Source organism: Equus quagga, chromosome 8 (genome assembly GCF_021613505.1).
Source record: "Equus quagga isolate Etosha38 chromosome 8, UCLA_HA_Equagga_1.0, whole genome shotgun sequence".
In the NCBI taxonomy this organism is placed as follows: Eukaryota; Metazoa; Chordata; class Mammalia; order Perissodactyla; family Equidae; genus Equus; species Equus quagga.
This window is the reverse complement of record NC_060274.1, coordinates 127,416,973-127,437,837: the sequence shown is the minus strand read 5'-3', so window position 1 is coordinate 127,437,837 and position 20,865 is coordinate 127,416,973. Positions and strand designations below refer to the sequence as shown.

The window sequence follows — 20,865 nt, the reverse complement described above, 5'->3', positions numbered from 1 at the left end:
ATGTCTGTTCATGTCCCCTGCCCATTTTTTGATCGGGTTGTTTGATTTTTTGTTGTTGAGTTGTGAGAGTTCTTTATATATTTTGGATATTAAGCCTTTGTCAGATATATGACTTTGTAATATTTTTTCCCAGTTAGTGGGTTGTTTTTTTTTGTTTCAATCCGGTTTTCATTTGCCTTGAAGAAGCTCTTTAGTCTGATGAAGTCCCATTTGTTTATTCTTTCTGTTGTTTCCCTTCTCTGAGAAGGCATGGTGTCTGAAAATATCCTTTTAATACTGACGTCAATGAGTGTACTGCCTACGTTTTCTTCTAGAAGCCTTATGGTTTCAGGTCTCACCTTTAGGTATTTGATCCATTTTGAGTTTATTTTGGTGAATGGTGAGAAAGGATGATCAATTTTCATTCTTTTACATATGGCTTTCCAGTTTTCCCAGAGCCATTTGTTGAAAAGACTTTCTTTTCTCCATTGTATGCCCTCAGCTCCTTTGTCGAATATTAGCTGTCCATAGATGTGTGGTTTTATTTCTGGGCTTTCAATTCTATTCCATTGATCTGTGCACCTGTTTTTGTACCAGTACCATGCTGTTTTGGTTATTGTAGCTTTATAGTATGTTTTGAAGTCCCTCATTATGGTTTTAATGATCACTTTCCTAATGACTTACGATTATGTCTGTATGTGCTTGTCATCTTTACATCCTCTTTGGTGTGAAGTGTCTGTTCAAGTCCTTTGCCTAAAAAAATGTAAATTTCAAACTATTGTTGTTTTTATTGTTTTTTGTGAATTCTTTATAGATTCTGGATGCAAGTTTGTTATTTGATTTGAAAATATTTTCACCTAATCTGTAGCTTGTATTTTCATTCTTTTTTTAAATGATGCCTTTCAGTGACTAAAAGTTTTAAATTTGGCTGCAGTCCAATTTCCTTTTTTCTTTTTTGGATTGTGTTGATTCATATGGATTGCTTTTGGAACGATGTGTAAGAACTCTTTGCCTAACCCTCATCATGATGGTTTCTTATGTTTTCTTCTAAAGGTTTTTTAGTATAATGTTTTCCACTTAGGTTTATAATCCATTTTGAGTTGTTATCGAAGATGTGAGGTTTTAGGTGAAGCTTCATTTTTGTGTGTCTGTGCATATGAATGTTTAATTTTTCCAACACCTTCTGTTGATAAGTCTAGTCTTATTCTTCCCTTGAATTTCTTTTACACTGTTGTCGAAAGACTCTGTTCCCTTGTTTGTACCTTCACTGGTGTCCTGCTGTCTTGATTACTATTTTATAGCAGACTTGTATTCAAATAGTGAGATTCATTTAACTTTCTCAAGTTTTACAGAATTGTTTTAGCTATTCTAGTTCCATTTGCTCTTTATGAACATTTTAGAATCAATTTATCCACGTATTAAAAAATCTTCCTGGGATTTTGATTGGTATTACATTAAACCTACAGATGAATTTGAGGAAGAACTGAGGTCTTTGCTATGTTCAGTATTCCAATCTAAGAACACGGCACGTCTCTCCACTTAGTTAGACTTCTTTGATTTCTTTCATCAGTGGTTAGTAGTTTTTGACACGCACTCTGTATCTCTTTTGTTAGATTTATAATCAGATGTTTCATTTTAGTTGTAACTATTGTAAATGGAATTGTTTTTTAAGTTTCACTGTTCAATTGTCCATTGCTAATATTTACAAATATGCTTGGTTTTTGAACATAGACTTTGTATCCTAGGGCCTTGTTAAACTTACTTATGAGAAATAGGAGCTTTTCTGTAGACTTTTTGGGATTTTCTATATAAACAATTACGTTGCTTGAGAATAAGAATGATGTTATTTTTTCCTTCCCAATTTGTTTGCCTTTCTTTTCTTTTCTTGCCTGATTTACACTAGCTAAAATGCTGTTAATGAAAATAAACGTAGTGAAAGTGGGCATTCTTGCCTTCTTCCCCATCTTAGGTGAAGACATGCAGTCTTTCACCATCAAGTATGATTTTAGCTGTAGATTTTTTGTGGATCCCTTTTATTAGATTGAGGAAGTTCTCCTCTATTCCTATTTTGCTGAGAGTTTTTATCATAAGTAGTTGTTATATTTTGTCAAATGCTTTTTTTCTGTGTCTGTTGATATGATCATGTGATTTCTCTTGTCTAGACCAGAAGTCAGGACATTTTTTGGCAAAGGGATCAAATAGTAAATATTTTAGGCTTTGCATGCTATATAGTCTCTGTTGTAACTACTTATATCTGCTATTGTAGCATGAAAGCAGATGTAGACAATATGCAAATAAAGTGTGCATGGCTATATTCCAATAAAATTATTTCCAAAAGCAGGCACAGAGCTGGATTTGGCCTGTGGGTCATAGTTTGCTGACTTGTGATTTAGATTGTTAGAATGGCTAATTACATTGATTGATTTTTGAATATTGAACAAGCACCACCTTCCTGGGATAAAACCCATATGGTTGTGGTGTATTGTTCTTTTTATGTTCCAGAATTTGAATTGCTAATGTATTCTTATTTCTATGCCACTGTTGATTTGGGGTATTGGTCTGTAGTTTTGTTTCTTTGTACTGTCTGTCTGGTTTTGGTATCAGGGTAATGCTGACCTCATAAAATGAATGGGGAAGTGTTCCCTGTCTTCTGTTTTCTAGAAGAGATTCTGTAGAATTGGTGTTATCTCCTCCAATTCTGCAGGAGGATGTTGGGTAGGATTAGCCATTGAAGCCCTCTGGGCCTGGAGATCCTTATTTCAAAAGATTTTATACTGTGAATTCAATTTCTTTAATAGTTATAATGCTCTTCAGTTAATTGTTTCATCTCGGGTGAGTTTTGGTAGTTTATCTTTGAGGTCCATTTCATCTGAAGATGTCAAACTTATGTATGTGGAGTTGTTCATAATATTCTTTTATTATCCTTTAATGTCTGTGGGGTCTATAGTGAAATCCCTTTTTCATTCCTGATATTTGTAGTTCGTGTCTTCTCTTGTCAGTTTTGCTAAAAGTTTATCAATTTTATCAATCTTTTCAAAGAGTCAGATTTTGCTTTCATTGATTAAAAAAAGTGGTAAAGTATATGTAACATAAAACTTACTATTTTAACTATTTTTTAGGTGTACAGTTCAGTGGCATAACTGCATTCCCATTGTTGTATAGCCACCACTACCTTCCATCTCCACAAATTTTTTTATCTTCCCCAAACTGAAACTTTATATCCATTAAACAGTAACTGTCCATTTCTGCCCTCCCCTCAGTCCCTGGCAGCCACCATTCTATTTTCTGCCTCTATGAATTTGACTACTCTGGACACCTCATTTAAGTAAAATCGTAGTGTTTGTCTTTTTGTGACTGGCGTATTTCACTTAGCATAACGTCTTCAAGCTTCATCCATATTGTAACATGGATCAGAATCCTTCCTTTTTAAGGCTGCATAGTATTGGTTGCATGTATATACCACATTTCATTTATCCATGCATCTGTCAGTGGACTGTTGGGTTGCTTCCACCTCTTGTTTATTCTAAATACTGCTGCTGTAAACATGGGTGTACAAATACTTCTGTTTGAGTTCCTGCTTTCAGCCTCTTGTCTTTTGAGAGTATGCAGCTTATTGTGTCCCAGGCCAGTGGAGTGAAATTCTGAGATGCTTAGAGGAGAGATGAACTCTGAGCTTACAAGATTCTTTCTCTTGCCCACTTTGATATGTGAGGGGCTGAGTAGTGAGGTTCTGACTAAAATTATGGTTTTTGGTAGCAAACATACACACTGCTCTAGATAGCTAGCTCACCCACCTCCAAAAAATGTTTTTTTAATTGAAATTTAGGAGGAATCAGTAGTTTTACAGACCTTAGCAGGGGGAGTTCATGGATATTCTCCCCAGTATGTTGCCCTCAATGTGATTTTTAGCTCCGGCCAATTAAGTGACTGTGGGTGACTTATTTAACCTTTCTGAATTACAATTTCCTTATCTGTAAAATGGGAACAATAATACCTACTTCAGTGGGATAGTTAAGAGGATTCAGTGAGAATAATGTACTTGAGTGTTTTTCAGCTTCATGTATTTTGAAGTTTTGTTGTTACGTGCACACACATTTATAATTAGAATTATGTGTTGTTGGTGAATTGACCCTTTTATCAATATGTCCTGTCCTTCTTTATCCCTGGTAATTTTTTTTTGTTTTGAAGTCTGCTTTGTATGATATTAGCATAGGCATTCCAGTTTAACTTTGATTAGTGTTGTATCATATAGCTGTTTCCTTAACTGTCATTATATTCGCATTGAGTTTCATATGGGCAGCATATAGTTGGGTCATGTTTTCTTACTCACTTCTGACAATCTCTGTATTTTAACTGGGGTGTTTAGACCACTTAGGTCTAATGTAATTCATCTGTTTTGATTTAGGCTTACCATTTAGTATTTGTTTTTACTGAGTTTTAGTTTTTGTAATTTTTATTTCTAAAATTTCTGCTTGGTTCTTCTCTATATCCTCTATTTGTTGACACTTTCTGTTTTAAATTTTGTTTTAAAAGTGTTCAAAATTGCTCATTTGATCATTTTATAATAGTTGCCTTAATGTGCTCATCAGATAATTCCAACCTCTGTGTTACACTGGCTTTTTGTTCATTGTATTTTTTCATGTGATTTGATATTTTTGTGGTTCTTTGTGTCCCAAGTAATTCTGGATTATTTCCTAAACATTTTGAAAATGATGAGACTGGGTTTTAAAAACACCGCCTGGAGAATGTTGATGTTTTTGATTCAGCAGGCACTTGGCCTAGATAGGTACAAGCTATAGGTTTCAGCCCGTCTTTTGTGGGATATGGTAAGGTCAGTTTAGTTTTCAAAGCCCCTGCAGTGCTGTTTCTGTCTGTGCTGTGTGTAGGATTAAGTGGTCAGTGTGGGACTGGGCCAGAAGTCTGTTAGCTCAGTTCTCAAAGTCCTTGTTACACTAATTAGGATCAGATCTACCCATGGGTACGTTGCAGGCTAGCTCAGGTGAGCGCTCTTTCAGGACCTCAGCACTGCTGGGTTTCAGACTGCTCTGAGTTCAGGCCAGGGGATCCTGGAGAGGTAAAAAATAGTAAATTTAGTGACACTTTGGCAGTACTTTGAATTTTAGTGTCTGTTCCTGACCAATGTGCTTTTAGATATTTTTAAGGAAACTCAAATAGTTGTTTTATGCATTATTACTATGTTTTATACTTGCATTCAGTGAGAGAAAAAGTTTGGCATAATTCCCCCATGTCATCCAGAACTGGCACCCCTTGATAATCTTTTGTTTGAGATTTTTTATGTTTTTTTTTTTTAAAGTGAAAAACAGGCTGTAATTTTATTTCCTTTCATTATCGATTTTTTGGTTTGGGATGACAATTGTATCTGCAAAAAATGAGTGCTGGAGTGTTCCTCTTTTACTTCTGCAGAGTGGGTCAATGTTTATGATGGATATTGATTTTATATAATGTCTTTGATTTTGCTGTCAATGTAATGTTGCCCTCATAGAATGAGTTGGTAAGTGTTCCTCCATTGTTTCCTAAAGATAGTGCGGGGTTAGTATTATTTCTTAAAAGTTTGATAGAATTCATCAATAAAGTTATCTGGGGCTGGGGTTTTCTTTGGGAAGGTTTATACTTACAAATTCAATTTTTTAAGTAGACTTTTGGCTATTCACATTTTCTGTTTCTAGTCTTGAGTCACTTTTGGTAATTTGTGACTTCTAAGGATTTTGTTCATTTCGTCTGAGTTGTTGATTTATTGACAAAGTTATTTGTAATATTTTTTCTTTGTCCTTTAATTTATACAGTCTCTCTAGTGATGAACTTTCAGTTTTTCTCTTGGTAGTTTGTGTTTTTTTCTCTTGATTATACTTTTGCTCGAGACTCATCTATTTTAATGTTTTTCAAAGAACCATCTTTTAGTTTCATTCACTAAAAAATTCTCTTATTATTATTTTCCTTTTGAGGAAGCTTGGCCCTGAGCTAACATCTGTACCCATCTTTCTCTACTTTATATGTAGGGTGCCTGCCACAGCATGGCTTGATAAGTGGTACATAGGTCTGCGCTCGGGATCCAAATCGGCGAACCCCGGGCTGCTTAAGTGGAGCGCTCAAACTTTACTACACCACCAGGCCAGCCCCCTTATTTTCTGCTATATCTACTTAAATTTCCCTTTATTCACTGCTTACTTGAATTTTACAAATTTTGAAATGCTCTGTTTTCATTTTCATTTAGTTAAGCTGTTTTCTAATTTCCTTGTCATTGCTTTATTGACTAATGGGTTATTTAGAACTGTGGGTTTTTTTTTTTTAACCATAGTTATAGTGGAGTATATTGCTTATATCTTTTTCGTTTGTTTGTTTCCAGTTTAATTCCATTATGGCCAGAGAACATATTCTGTATGATTTCACTCTTTTAAAATTTGTTGAACTTTGTTTTAAGGCCTACAGTATGGTCTTCTCTGGGGATTGTGTGCTGGAAAAGAATAGGTATTCTGTTGTCATTCGGTGGGGTGTTCTCTGTCAGTTAGGTCTACTTGGTTGTTAGTAGTCTTAAGTCTGCTGTGTCGTTATTGAATTTTGTGTCTACCTATGTCAGTTATTGAGCAGAGTGATGTCATATCCAAGTGTAATTGTGGGTTTAAAAATTTCTCCTTTCAATTATCATGTATTTTGAAGCTTCGCTATTGAGTGCATACGTATTTAGGATTATTGTCTCTTTGATGAATTGACACTTTTATCATTATGAAATGTCCATCTTTAGATCTTATAATATTCCTTGTTTGAAGTCTATTTTGTTTAATTATATAGTTTCTGAAGCTTTCTTTTGATTACTGTTGTCATGTTGTGTCTTTGTGTCTCTTTGTTCTTTATTAGTGTGTATGTCATAGACGGCATATAGTTGGGTCTTGCTTTTTAAATTTGATCTGTTAATCTCTGCCTTTTAATCGTAGTGTTTAGACCATTTGCACTTAACATAATTATTGATGTGGATGGGTTTAAATCTGTCTTCTTGCTCTTTGTTTTGTATTTGTTCCTTCTCTGTCCCATTTGTTTTCCTTTGTTCCTTTGTCTTTTATGTCTTTTTTTTTTTGGTTACTTGAAATATTTTTTAGGATTCTGTTTTATTGCCGCTTGACGCATAAGCTATAGATTGTTTTGAGTGTGTGTTTATGAAGGAGTTGCTCTAGGGTTTACATTGTGAATTTTTAACTCATCAGAGTCTACCTTCAAGTAACATTTTATCACTTTGGAGGTAATATAAAACCTGTACATCACTATACTTTCACTTTGACCGACTGTGTTTTGAACTATTTTAATTTTATATTTATTATGAACTCCACAATAAATTATTAGTTTTTCTTTAAACAGTGAGTTAACTTTTTTTTTTTAAAGATATTTTGTTTTATTTTTCCTTTTTCTCCCAAGGCCCCCAGTACATAGTTGTCTATTTTCAGTTGTGGGTCCTTCTAGTTGTGGCATATGGGACGCCGCCTCAGCATGGCCTCATGAGCAGTGCCATGTCCACGCCCAGGATCCGAACCAGTGAAACCCTGGGCCACCGAAGCAGAGCATGCGAACTTAACCACTCAGCCATGGGGCTGGCCCCCGTGAGTTAACTTTTAAAGAGATTAAAAAGGAGAAAAAATATCTTTTATATTTACTTACGTATTATCACTTGTATCACTCTTTTTTCCTTTCCTTGCAGGAATTTTGATCCAGATTTTTATTGAATATCATTTTCCTTTTGTCTGAAGAATTTTCTTAACGTATCTTGTAATGGAGATTTGTTGGTGAGAATTTGTTCAGCATGTTTGTTTGAAAAAGTTTTTAGGTTAATCTTGTTTTCCAAGGATGCTTTTGGCTGCATGTTTTGTTCATAGTTGACAGATTTCTTTAATTTTCTCCAAGCACTTTAAATATGTTGTTTGACTGTCCTCTGGCTCACAAAGTTTCAGAAGAAGCTTGTAGTCATTCTTATCTTTTGTTCCTCTTAAGTAATATGTCTTCTCTTTGGCTGCTTTTAAGATGTTCTTTTTATTACTCTGTCAGCAAATTGACTCTCAAGTGCCTTGTTGATGTGAGGTTGTGGTGTGTGTGTTTGGCATTTTGTTGATGTGAGGTTGTGGTGTGTGTGTTTGGCATTTTGTTGATGTGAGGTTGTGGTGTGTGTGTTTGGCATTTTGTTGGGCTTCTTGGATCTGTGGGTTTATAATTATACAGTTTGCAAGATTTACAGCTATTATTTCACTAAATGTTTTTTCTGTTCCCTTCCCTTCAACTCAGACCTCATGTGTGTTAGACTGGGTGCTCTTGTCCCACAGGGCACTGCAGCTGGATTTGTCTTTTTTTGTCTTGTCCTTTCTTTTGGATAGATTTTTTTTTTTTGCAATGTCTTTAAGGTCAGTCATTTTATCTTTTGCTATTTCTAATCAGATGTTAATCTTTCAAAGTCAGATTTTCATTTGATATCATCTTTTACTGTTACCTCTATGAATTTCATTTTATTTTTCTAATATCTTCAATTTCTCTCCTCTCATTTGTTTTCGGTTGCATTCTTGAGCATGTGAGGCATCTTGATAAAAGTTGGTTTAATGGCCGTGCCTGTCACTTCTGTTATCTCTGTTTCTATTCTTTGATTTTTCTTCTAGTTATGACTCACGTTTTCTTGCTTCTTTGTATTCCTTGTAAATTTTTATTGGATGCCACATGTGAATTTTTTTGTTTTTCCTGAGAGCTGAGTTTTGTTGTAATGCTTTAACAAGTGTTGAACTTTATTTTCCCAGCAGTTAAATTAGTTGTGGATCATTTCATTCTGTTGAGATTACTCGTTAGGTCTTTTAGAGATGGTCTAGAGTCTTATTTGTTCTAGGCTTCATTTAGCCCCATTCTTAAAGGTGTGTTCTACTCTGGGCTCTGTTGAGTGTGTTATGTTGTCAAGGAGGGCTTGGCACTGTGTCTGGAGGGAACATGTTTGATTCTTGGCTCACTGTAAGCTCTGGAATTTGTTCATATTGCAACTCTTCTGTAATTGTTCTTTCCTTGGAAGCTGTACTTGTTCAGCCTGATGCGTTTTACACCACAATTATAAGGGTTGATAGTCAAATAAAAACTTGAGGTTACTCTTATGCAGATTTCTGGAACTCTTTCCTGCACAGTTCCTTCCTCTTGTGTTCTGTCCCACGGTTTCTAGCCTCCTTTAGCCTCCTGAGCTGATAATTTCTGTCTCCTTCTTTCAGCACAATTGCCAGTCTCTGAGTTCCCCCTCTCTGTGCTACAGTTGTAGATTAACTCCATGCAGGAAGCCTTTGTGATGGTAGGGTTCACCTTGTTTGTTTCCTTTTGTTCAGGGATTACAGTCCTGTGCCTACCTTTTGACCAATGTCTGATAATGGTGGTTTCTTATATTTTGTCTGTTTTTCTAGTTGTTTATGGCTGGAAGGTAATTTTGAACCCCCTTACTCCCATGTGGCTTTAAGTAGATGTCTTCTGTTATTTTAGGAACTCAAATTAGTTTTAACTTATAAGATTAATATGGAACATTGAATGTTTGGTGGAAAGTTTTCTCAAGTAAAGTTAGTGGTATTATTTTACTTCAAATTTCTTTGCAACAAATTGAATCCAAGAAAACTAAAATGAAAAGGTTAAGAGATACAAAGGAAAAAGAGAAAATAAGGAAAACCAAGGAAAGATTAAATAATCTTTATGCTGTCATTTATAATTAGACTTCAAAGTTCTATTGAAAACCAAAACTAGGAATATCTGAATGAAGAATGGAAATATAAAATGTATGCATCCGTTTTTCCATTTAAATATGGAAATTGGCAACTGATGTCCGTTTGACAAGTATGACCATTATCTTTTACATTGAGAGAAAACAAATTCAGTGTTTGATTAGTCAGAACAATCACTACCAGAAGCCTGTGAGCAGCAATAAAAAGATGTGATGAAATGTGGGAAATTTGAAAATGACATGATGTTGGTAAGTTGGTTCATTGACCAGAAGGAAAAGAATTCTCTATGTTCTCTCTCTTCTTTTTAAAAACAAGATTGGCACCTGACCTAACATCTGTTGCCAATCTTTTTATTATCTTTTTCTTCTTCTTCCCAAAGCCCTTTAGTACATAGTTGTATATTCTAGATGTAGGTCCTTCTGGCTCTGCTGTGTGGGATGCTGCCCCTGCGTGGCTTGATGAGTGGTTCTAGGTCCGTACGCAGAATCCGAACCAGCAAAACCCTGGGGTTACACCGCAGAGTGTGCGAACTTAACTACTCAGCCACGGGGCCGACCCCAGGAAAGGAATTCTCATGGATTGGTGAATGTAAAAACCATGTCTTATTGGTACCAAAACCAAGAATAGGAGAAATAAGAAGGAAAGAAAAAAGCAAAGCAAAAATTAAAAATTTTTTTGTAAGGGATAAGTACCATAATGCAGACAACCAATAGATTGAGATATTGATATTGATATATCTATAAAATAGATAAAACAAGTTTGAAATAAAGCCAGTTGTGCCAAAAAATGATAACTTAGTCATGGTCAGGATAGTGGAGAGAGAAACTTAAAATAGGGTAGACATTAGTTTGGAAAATTAAGTGACAAAGCCCAGCTAAGCTTGCAGTTTCTTCAGTAATGAGAATATGATAAGAATACTTCAGGTCTCTATTGAAGTGTCTCCTACTCATATAAAATTTTATTTTATAAAGTTTATTTTATAAATCTCTTATTTAAAATGGTAGCTAGTCCTTCATTCTTTGCTTTATTTTCTTTCCTTAGTATTTTCTTCATGTTATGTGTGTTTTTATTTGTTTACAAGAGTAACAAATATTTCTTCTCATTAGGATGTAGTTTCCTAAAGGCAGGGATTTTGTTTTGTTTACCTCTGAATCCTGTAGTTTAACAGAGCGCACAGGAGGCTTGACTGAGTCATCTAAAGAAGCTTGTTAAATATGTTCTCCACGTACTTGCTTAAAATGCTTTTAACTACAGTTTTTTATCTCTTAGTTTCTGAGAGTGGGATGTTAAAATCTCCCATAATGATTGTGAATCTCTCATTTTGTGTTTGTTGTTCTCTAAATGTTTGCTTTATGTAATCTGAAGTTCTGTTGACTTATGTTACCCTGGTGAATTAGTCTTTTTATCATTAAATAATGATGGCCAAGTTTAAGCCATTTATATTTACTGTGAAAACTCATATTTGTATTTATTTTTTATCTTATATTCTATTTACCATGTATTTAATTCTGTCCTTTACTGCCTGCTGTTGATTTGGTCAAACTTTTCTCATCCTTTCTTTTCCCTTTGATTATTTTAAAATTTTCTTTTAAATTTAAACATAACTACTTGACTTAAATTCTAAACGTAATAATTCTCTCTCTTTGTCCATGAACAATAAAATCAACCTTAGAATGCTTTAGTCCTGATCACCCTTTCCCCAGGGCTTCGTCTTCTCTTATTTAGTTCTGCTTCCCCCCAACCCCCTGAAGTTGGAAATGGTACTATTTTGACTGATGTGTATGTTATATTGACAAATTTCTGATATTAAATCATACCTGCATTCTGATTATATTTACTAATATTTAGTTTAGTGGTTTTTTTTTTGTTTGTTTGAGGAAGATTAGCCCTGAGCTAACTGCTGCCAATCCTCCTCTTTTTGCTGAGGAAGACTGGCCCTGAGCTAACATCAGTGCCCATCTTCCTCTACTTTATATGTGGGACGCCTACCACAGCATGGCGTGCCGAGCACTACCATGTCCGTACCTGGTATCTGAACTGGCGAACCCCAGGCTGCCGAAGTGGAACGTGCGAAGTTTACCCCTGTGCCACCAGGCCAGCCCCTGGATTTTTTTCATCCATAATTTTTTGGATGTATTTGTTAGAATTTTGGTTCAAATGTTTCTTTTTAATATTTTAAGGGGTAGGGATGACTTATTGACAGTTTGCAGTTGTTCACCTATAAAAACATTTGGACTTTAACCACTTTAACTAAAAATTCTTATGTCTCCTTTATTGGTTTTGATTGATTAATATACTTTAAAAAATGTGATTTAAATGGATTTTCTAATGTTTAAAACAGCTTTTTGCCTAATTTTTTATATTGTTAAGCCTTTGTTTCTTATTTTCTCTTCTTTCAGTGTTTTTCAACTAAATACTGAGTTCATTTCTATCCTTTCAAGTAATGAAATAATTTAAAGCTCTGAAATTATCTGAATATTGCTTTTTCAATTTCTAAGTTTTTAAAATATATAATGTCTTGTTTTTTATTATTTTATATGTTTTTAATTTCTTTTTGTTGACTCATTTCTGTCCCTTATTTATGAGGCTTCAAAAATTTAAAGGCATTAGTTTTGTTCTTTGTAACTGCCTTGGGTTAAAGAATCTCACTTTTCTATGATTCTTATGTTTATTTTATTTTACTGAAGTGTTTGTAAAGTAAATTTCATTACACTTGTAAGGTGGGTATGACTAGATCATGTTTAATATTTAGAATTCCTTTTTGCGTGATCTGAGGGGTGTGCATCACTTTCACCTGTGTAAGCATCTTAAAAATACATACATCTGGGCATCACTCCTATCACTCCTCAATTTCCTTAGATACAGTGGTATAACCTGATGTGTACACTTTGAAAAACCCCGTTAGATGGAAAAACCACTACTCTTGACAGAGGGAGTCATCTCAAGGTCAGCTAAAAGAGGGACAAAGCCTAAAATGAAGAGTACTTAAAGAAGTGAGTTATGATGACACAGATATGTTAATGTGGGCCTGTCCTCACATTTATGTGTAAGGAAGGGCTGGATTTGAGGGAAAAATGATTATGAATTGTGATATTTACTATTTGATATGGTAAAACGTAGGAAAAATGGCCTAAATTATTTTGTTCTGTATACCTTTAACTTGTGCTTTGTGTTGAATATAATTCTAAGGCTTAAAATTTAACATTTAAATATATGTGTTTATTTCTTTGTCTGTAGGCCTCGAAGTAGAGGAAAATCTACAGTTGAAGATGAGGACAGCATGGATGGGCTGGAGACAACAGAAACAGAAAATATTGTGGAAACAGGTATCAACACTTCAAAAAAATTTTAATACATAATAATTTTCTCAGTTAGCATTTGTCTATATACTGAGTTCTAAAATTTCCATCTATTGAAATAGTTTAAGTAATGACAAACTGAAAAAACAGAGTTCTTTTTTCCTCCCTAAAGCCCAGATATAGTATAAATTATTTAATGTCTGTGGAGAAACGTTTTGTTAAAATTAAAACTGGAATGGATAGTAATTCCAGGCCGTTAGTATGATAGCTCATGGTATATTTCTGGCTTACACACCATGTAGTGTTTGTTTAAGGCTTATTGTGTTAGCGTGTGTGTGAGGTAAAAAATATGTCCCATTAGTGAATAATATTGTGAAATGCTGGGTTAAACCAGACCAAATACTTTCTGGTCTCCTGGACTTTTAGGTGCCTTAAATAAGCTAATGTGTATTTGGCACCTCCAAAGGGAAGATAGAGTAGGTTGCCCAAAGTAGTTTCCAAAATTTCCATAAAGTTAGTGATTTAATAATTTATCAAAGGAAGTAGGTTTCATCTTCTATTCAGAGCATATCTATATGAGATGGTCTCTCATTGGCAATATTTTTAACAGTTGTTGGATAGAGTTTAGTCATAGTGGTAGAACTTTTCTCTGAAGTTGAATGTCTTCTTCATGCTTACCGAATGTCATATAGTTTTTAGAGAAGAGTTAGAAATTGCCATATCTTTAAAAATATAATTTTCCATAAAATATTTTTGATTGTTAAATGTTTTGCTGTTATACAGCTATGATTCTTAGAAAGCCTTCAAATGTCTACAATTCTCACCCCTCTTTCCAACAGGATCTAGGTAGCTAGAATGACAAGAGTGTAGCTTGGAAGTTCAGAATTCTACATTTCGCCCTTTGGTGCACATTCTTTACCACGTCACTTTGAACTTGAATTTATGTATAAGTTCCCCACTAGTTCTTTTTTATGTGATGTTTTTCCTTCATTTAAATTTTTTCTGAAGTGTATACTGTTACTTCCTAGTGAAAAGCCTTTCAAGTTTCAAGTGACGTTTTTCGACTTAGTGATTATTTACAAGTTCCTTTCTACCAGTGTCCTCAGACCGACCAGTGTCCTCAGACCGACCAGTGTCCTCAGACCGTACCACAGGTCCCTTTTTGTTGCACTTAGCAGCTGTCTTCTTGAGTACTCTCCCTCATTCTCTAAGATTCAGCCCCTGCCTTTCTGTTGTCCTCTGCTTCTCCCATTGTCAATTTTAATAATCTATTCAATAGCCAGACCTCTTGCCTCCTTGATTTCCTCAAAAATCTTATTCCCCAGCCCACTTCAGCCATTCATTCTTATGCTCATGATTTAACCTTTGTCATTGTATCACTTACTAGGACAATTGCTTTTTCACTTCCAACATCTCAGTTTCAACTATCCTACCCTCTGACTACTACCTTTTCTTTTCCCAGCTCACTTTCTGCTAATATCTACACTACAGTAATTCTTCAACCATATCCCATCCTCCAATCCAGTGATCTGACTGATGAGGTTTGTCACTGTCCTTTTCCAGCTCAAATTATACGACCTGTCATTGCAGTCATTCTCTTAGACACCCTGAACTTCCTCTGCCTTCCTCCCACTGTTTTGTTTTCATATCAAAAGCCAAAGTCTGCATTTTAGCAGCTGAAAAACATCAACTCGCTGACTGATTTCTCTTTTACCACCTTCTCTTCTCTCGGCAAACTTCAGACACCTCCCATTTTTCATTCTTTAGTTGATGATCTTGCTTTCAGTGAAAAAAGAAAAAATAGAAGCAAGCAGGAAAGAAATTCCACGTTCACCCACCATCAAATCTTCTTGCCTGCTTGCATCTCTGCCCATATATCCTACCTTCCCTACTGTTAAAATGGGATGAAAAGTCTCTGTGGTTATCTAAGGGCAGCACTTCTGCTCGTGTCCTGGATTCTGTCCCCTTTCATCCGCAGTCGTGTGCAGCATGACGATGTTTCGGTCAGTGATGGGCTGCATATATGATGGCGGTCCTGTAAGGAGAGTACCATATAGCCCAGGTGTATAGTAGGCTAAACCATCCAGGTTTGTGCAAGTACACGCTCTGCTGTTTGCACAATGATGAAATTCCCTGACAGTGCATTTCTCAGAATGTATCCCTGTCATTAGGTGATGCATGGCTGTATTGTGGACTTCGTGCCTTCAGTTTTCCTTGGTTTCCTGCATCATGAATTTCCTCTTTCAGGGAATCATTTCCATTAGCATTGAACGTGCTGCAGCACCACCCTTCTTATGCACAAAGAACTCTTGATCTGACATCCCCTTTCAGCTACTGTATTGCTTCTGTGCTCATCTTAGAGCAAAAATCCTTGAAAGAGTTGTCCACGCTCATTGTCGGTAGTTATTTTTGACCACTTTTTCCGTGAACCTACTTTAATCAAGCTTTCTTCCTCCTGCTGTACTGAAATTGTTCTTGTCATGTCATCCATAATCGTATATTACCAAAACCAGCTTTTATTCTTTGTCCACGTTAACTATCCCATATCATTTCATAGAGCTAACCACTTTCAAGAGTGAAACTCTTTTTTTTTTTTCCTTTTTTTTTATGGTAAGGAAGATTCACCCTGAGCCAGGATCCATTGCCAATTTTCCTCCTCCTTTGCTTGAGGAAGATTAACCCTGAGCTAACGTCTCTGCCAGTCCTCCTCTATTTCGTATGTAGGATGCCTCCACAGCATGGCCGATAAGTGGAGTAGGTCCATGCCCCAGATCCAAACCCGCGAACCCAGGCTGCCAAAGTGGAGCGCAGAACTTTAATCATTTAGCCCTGGGGCCGACCCCTGTGAAACTCTTCTTTTTGCTGGACTTTTAGGACACCATATTCTCTTGGTTTTCTTCTCACCTCACTGGTTTCTCTCCATTCTCTTTTGCTCATCTTCTCACACATTAGGTAGTCTCATTCAGTTTAATTGCTTTGAATATTATCTATTGCTGGTGACTCTAAAAATTTATATTGCCAGCTCTTTTCTTGCTTTGAACACAACCTGTATCTCCAGCTTCCTTAATAACAACTCCTCTGAGATGTCTAAAGGGGATCTCAAACATAATGTGTTTTCTATGGAGCTGTTTATTGTTATCCTGAAACTTTCTCCGCTTCCAGTGTTCCCACCTCAGTAAATGACATCATGTATTGTTTTGGCTAAAAATATGGAGCCCATTAGAAAATGCTTTGGCCTTTACCCTCATAGTATATGCTCATTTCAAACCCTTTTCATCTCCTCCACTGCTGTCACTCCAGAACTTGCCTCCTTCGTCCTTGGGTGGACTGCTGCAAGAGCCTCCTAACTGGTGCCCCTGCTTTTACTCCTGCCCCATTCTAGTCTTATTCTCCATAGTAGCCAGCGTGGTCTTTTCAGACCCAAAGGAAGAGTCTTTTACCTCACTTCTGTCAATCATCCACAGCCTCCGGTGATACTTAAAATGCAATCCGAAGTCCATACCATGACTACTAATCTGACCTTGGGTACCTGTCCAGCCACATCTTCTGTCCGTCCTGTCTCCTCCTGCTCCCTCCACTGGGCTCCACCCATACGACCTCCCTGCTATTCCCAGAGTTCATAACTGTGTTCGTTTCTCAGGCATTAACACTTTCTGTCATCTTTGCTTGGAACACCTTTCTCGCAGTTATTCGTATAGCTTATTCACCTTACTTCAGTCAAATCTCTGGTTGCTCTCTCCTCAGAGGCCTTTCTTGACTAACCTGCCCAAAAAGCAACACTTGTCACTCTCTCCTTCTGCTTTACTTCCTCTGTTAGTATTTAACAAATAGGACATTACATTATGTATTTGTTTATTGTGTGCCTTCTGCTTTAGAATGTAAGCTTCATGAGGTCAGGGATTTATCTTGTTCATTGATTTATTCCTTGTGCCTAGAATACTTCCAGGCACCTAGTAGGCATCAATTCACTAATTGAAGCAGTGTTTATGTTCTTATAGTTTCCTTTTTATGTTTTCTTTTGGTGAGGAAGATTGGCCCTGAGCTAACGTCTGTTGCCAATCTTCCTCTTTTTCCTTGAGGAAGATTGGCCCTGAGCTAACATCCGTGCCAGTCTTCCTCTATTTTGTGTGTGGGATGCCTCCACAGTATGGCTTGATAAGCAATGTGTAGGTCCACACCCAGGAATCAAATCCACGAACCCTAGGCAGCTGAAAGTGGAGCATGCAAACTTAACCACTACGCCACTGGGATGGCCCCTCCTTTTTGTATTTTCTAAGCTACTGCTGTTCTTGCAGTATCACCACAAAACTGAAATTCTGGCATTTAAGTTTTTCTTACTTGAAGAATAGGAAACTTCTGAGTCCTTTTTCACATCATCTCAGAATATTTCAAAGCTCATTACTCTTTGGCAGCAGTAGTGTTGAGGCTCGTCTTTAATGCTCTCTGCCCCAAGATATGAGATCACCTGTTCTCTGAGGACTCCCAGTTCTTTTAGTGGAGAATAGCATTTAAGATAAGAATCTGGGCTCTAGGGATGTGTGTCATGTTGTTTCTGTTGGGAATTAGCTGTGCCAGTCCATTTTAGGGATATGCTGGCAATTACATAGGTGGGATGTATACTTGTGCTTATAAATACGAGTGCATATTGATAGTCTCAGTTTACCTCTAGCTTAATTTCTGTTTAATAGACATTAGTTTTTAGAGCAGTTATAGGTTCACAGCAAAATGGAGTGGAAGGCACAGATATTTTCCGTATACCTCCTGCCCCCACACATGTGTAGCCTGTCAATTATCAACATCCCTCACCAGCATGGTTCATTTGTTACGACTGAGGAAACTACATTGACACATCATTATCACCGTAAGTCCATACATTTAACTTTGGGCTCACTCCTGGTGATGTACCTTCTGTGGGTTTGGACAAAAGTATAATGACATGTATCCATCATTACAGTGTCATACAAAGTAGGTTTCACTGCAGTAAACATCTGCTGGCTCCACCTGTTCATCCTCCTTCCCCTCTACCCCCTGGCAACCATTGTTCCTTTTCCTGTCTCCGTAGTTGGCCTTTTTCAGAATCCCATGCAGTATGTCGCCTTTTCATACTGGCTCCTTTCGCTCAGTAATATGCATTTAAGCTTCTTTTCATGGCTTGCTAGCTCATTTCTCTTTTATTGCTGAATAATATTCTGTCGTATGTATGTACAACAGTTTGTTTGTCCATTCTCCTGCTGAAGGACTTCTTGGTTGCTTCCAAGTTTTGGCAGTTATGAATAAAGCTGCTATAAACATCTGTGTGCAGGTTTTTGTGTGGACATAAGTTTTCAGCTTCTTCTGGTAAATATCAAGGAATGTGATTACTGGATCATATGGTAAGAGTATGTTTACTTTTGTAAGAAACTGCCAAACTGTCTGCACCATTTTGTATTCTTACCAGCAGTCTGTGAAAGTTCCTATTGCTCCACAGCCTCACCAGCATTTGGAGTTGTCAGTGTTCTGGATTGTAGTAGTATCTCATTGTTTTAATTTACATTGCCTGATAAACATGTTATGTGGAGCATCTTTCTTTCTTTCTTATTTATTTATTTATTTTTTTGGTGAGGAAGATTGGCCCTGAGCTAACATCTGTTGCCAATCTCCCTCCTTTCTTTTCCCCTCCCTCAAGCCCCAGTACATAGTTGTATCCTAGGTGTAGATCATTCTAGTTCATCTTTATGGGATGCCGTCACAGCATGGCTTGATGAGCAGTGTGTAGTTCCGTGCTCAGGATTCAAGCCAGCAAACCCCGGGCTGCTGAAGTGGAGTGTGAACTTAACCACTCAGCCATGGGGCCAGCCCCTGGAGCATCATTCACCTGCTTATTTGCCATCTGTTTATCTTCTTTGGTGAGGTGTCTGTTAAAGGCTTGGCTTGCTTTTTAATTAAGTTGTTTATTTTCTTATTGTTGTGTTTTAAGAGTTCTTTATATATTTTGGATCAAAGTCTTTTATCAGATACATGTTTTGCAAATATTTTCTCCCAGTCTGTAGGCTTCTCTTTTTATCCTCTTGACAATGTTTTTCACAGCACAGAAATTTTATTTATGTTTTTTTTTTTTGAGGAAGATTAGCCCTGAGCTAACTGCTGCCAATCCTCCTCTTTTTTGCTGAGGAAGACTGGCCCTGAGCTAACATCTGTGTCCATCTTCCTTTAGTTTATATGTGGGACACCTGCCACAGCATGGTTTGCCACGCGGTGCCGTGTCCCACCTGGGGTCTGAACCGGGGAACCCTGGGCCACCGAAGTGGAATGTGTGCACTTAAGCGCTGTGTCACCGGGCTGGCCCCAACAGAACAGAAATTTTTAATTTTAATGAAGTCTAGTTTATCAGTTGTTTCTTTCATGTATCATGTCTTTGGTCTCGTATCTAAAAAGTCATTGCCAAACCCAAGGTCACCTAGGTTTTCTCCTTTGTTATCTTCTAGGAGTTTTATAGTTTTGCATTTCACATTTAGGTCTGTGGTTCATTTGGAGTTAGTTTTTGTGAAGGGTGTAAGGTCTGTGTCTTGATTGATTTGTGTGTGTGTGTGTGTGTGTGTGTATGTCCAGTTATTCTAGCACTGTTTGTTGGAAAGACTCTCTTTTCTCCATTGTATTGCCATTGCTGCTTTCTCAGAGATCAGTTACGTATATTTATGTGGGTCTATTTCTAGGCTCTGTTCTGTTCCGTTGATGTACTTGTCTGTTCCTTTGCCAATACTATAAAGGCATACCGTGTTTTATTGTGCTTCACATTATTGTGCTTTGCAGATATTGCATTTTTTACAAATTGAAGGTTTGTGACAACCCTATGTTGAACAAGTCTATCAGTGCCATTTTTCTAACAGCATTTGCATTTTTTAGTAATAAAGGATTTTCAAATTAAGATATATACATTGTTCTTTTAGACATAATGCTATTGTATAGTTAATAGACTATGGTATAGTGCAAACGTAACTTTTATATGCACTGGGAAAGCCAAAAGTTTGTGTGACTTGTTCATTTTATTGTGATACTGACTTGACTGCAGTGCTCTGGAAGTGAACCCACACTATCTCCGAGGTATACAATCTTGATTACTGTAGCTTTTTAGTAAGTCTTGAAGTCAGATAGTGTCAGTTCTCCAACTTTGTTCTTCTCCTTCAATATTGTGTTGGCTATTCTGGATCTTTTGCTTCTCCTATAAATTTTAGAATTAGTTTGTCAATATCTACAAAATAACTTGCTGGGATTTTGGTTAGCATTGCATCAAATCTATAGATCAAATTAGGAAGAACTGATGTCTTGACAATATGGAGTCTTCCAATCCATGAATGTGGAATATCTCTCCATTTATTTAGTTATTCTTTGATTTCTTTCATCAGTTTTGTAATTTTCATCAGATAGATCTTATACATGTTTTGTTAGATTATACCTATTTCATTTTGTGGGGGTGCTAATGTAAATGGTGTTTTTTCTTTTTTAAATTTCAAATTCCACTTGTTCATTGCTGGTGTATAGGAAAGTGATTGACTTTTGAATATTAACCTTGTATCCTGAAGCCTTGCTATAATTGCTTATTAGTTCCAGGAGTTGTTTTTGTCCGTTCTTTCGGATTTCTACATAGATAATCAAGAAATCTGTGAAGAAAGATAGTTTCATTTCACTCTTCCTACTCAGTATACCTTTTATTTCCTTTTCTGGTCTTACTGCAATAGCTAGAACTTCCAGTATGATGTTGAAAAAGGAATGGTAAGAGGGGGAAATCTTTGCCTTGTTCCTCATCTCAATGGGAAAGCTTCTAGTTGCTCACCATTAAATATGATGTTGGCTGTAGGTTTTTTGTAGCAACTCTATCA

At 36.5% G+C, this 20,865-nt stretch overlaps 1 protein-coding gene across 1 annotated transcript in view; it reads left to right on the top strand.

Moving 5' to 3' along the window:
• KMT2C (lysine methyltransferase 2C) overlaps positions 1 to 20,865 on the top strand; it is a 267,769-nt gene that overhangs the window by 57,060 nt on the left and 189,844 nt on the right. The window contains exon 2 of the mRNA XM_046670589.1: positions 12,948 to 13,036. Within this exon, the coding sequence (XP_046526545.1) occupies positions 12,991 to 13,036 (46 nt within the window). The 5' untranslated portion in view covers positions 12,948 to 12,990. The remainder of the gene's footprint in view (positions 1 to 12,947; positions 13,037 to 20,865) is intronic.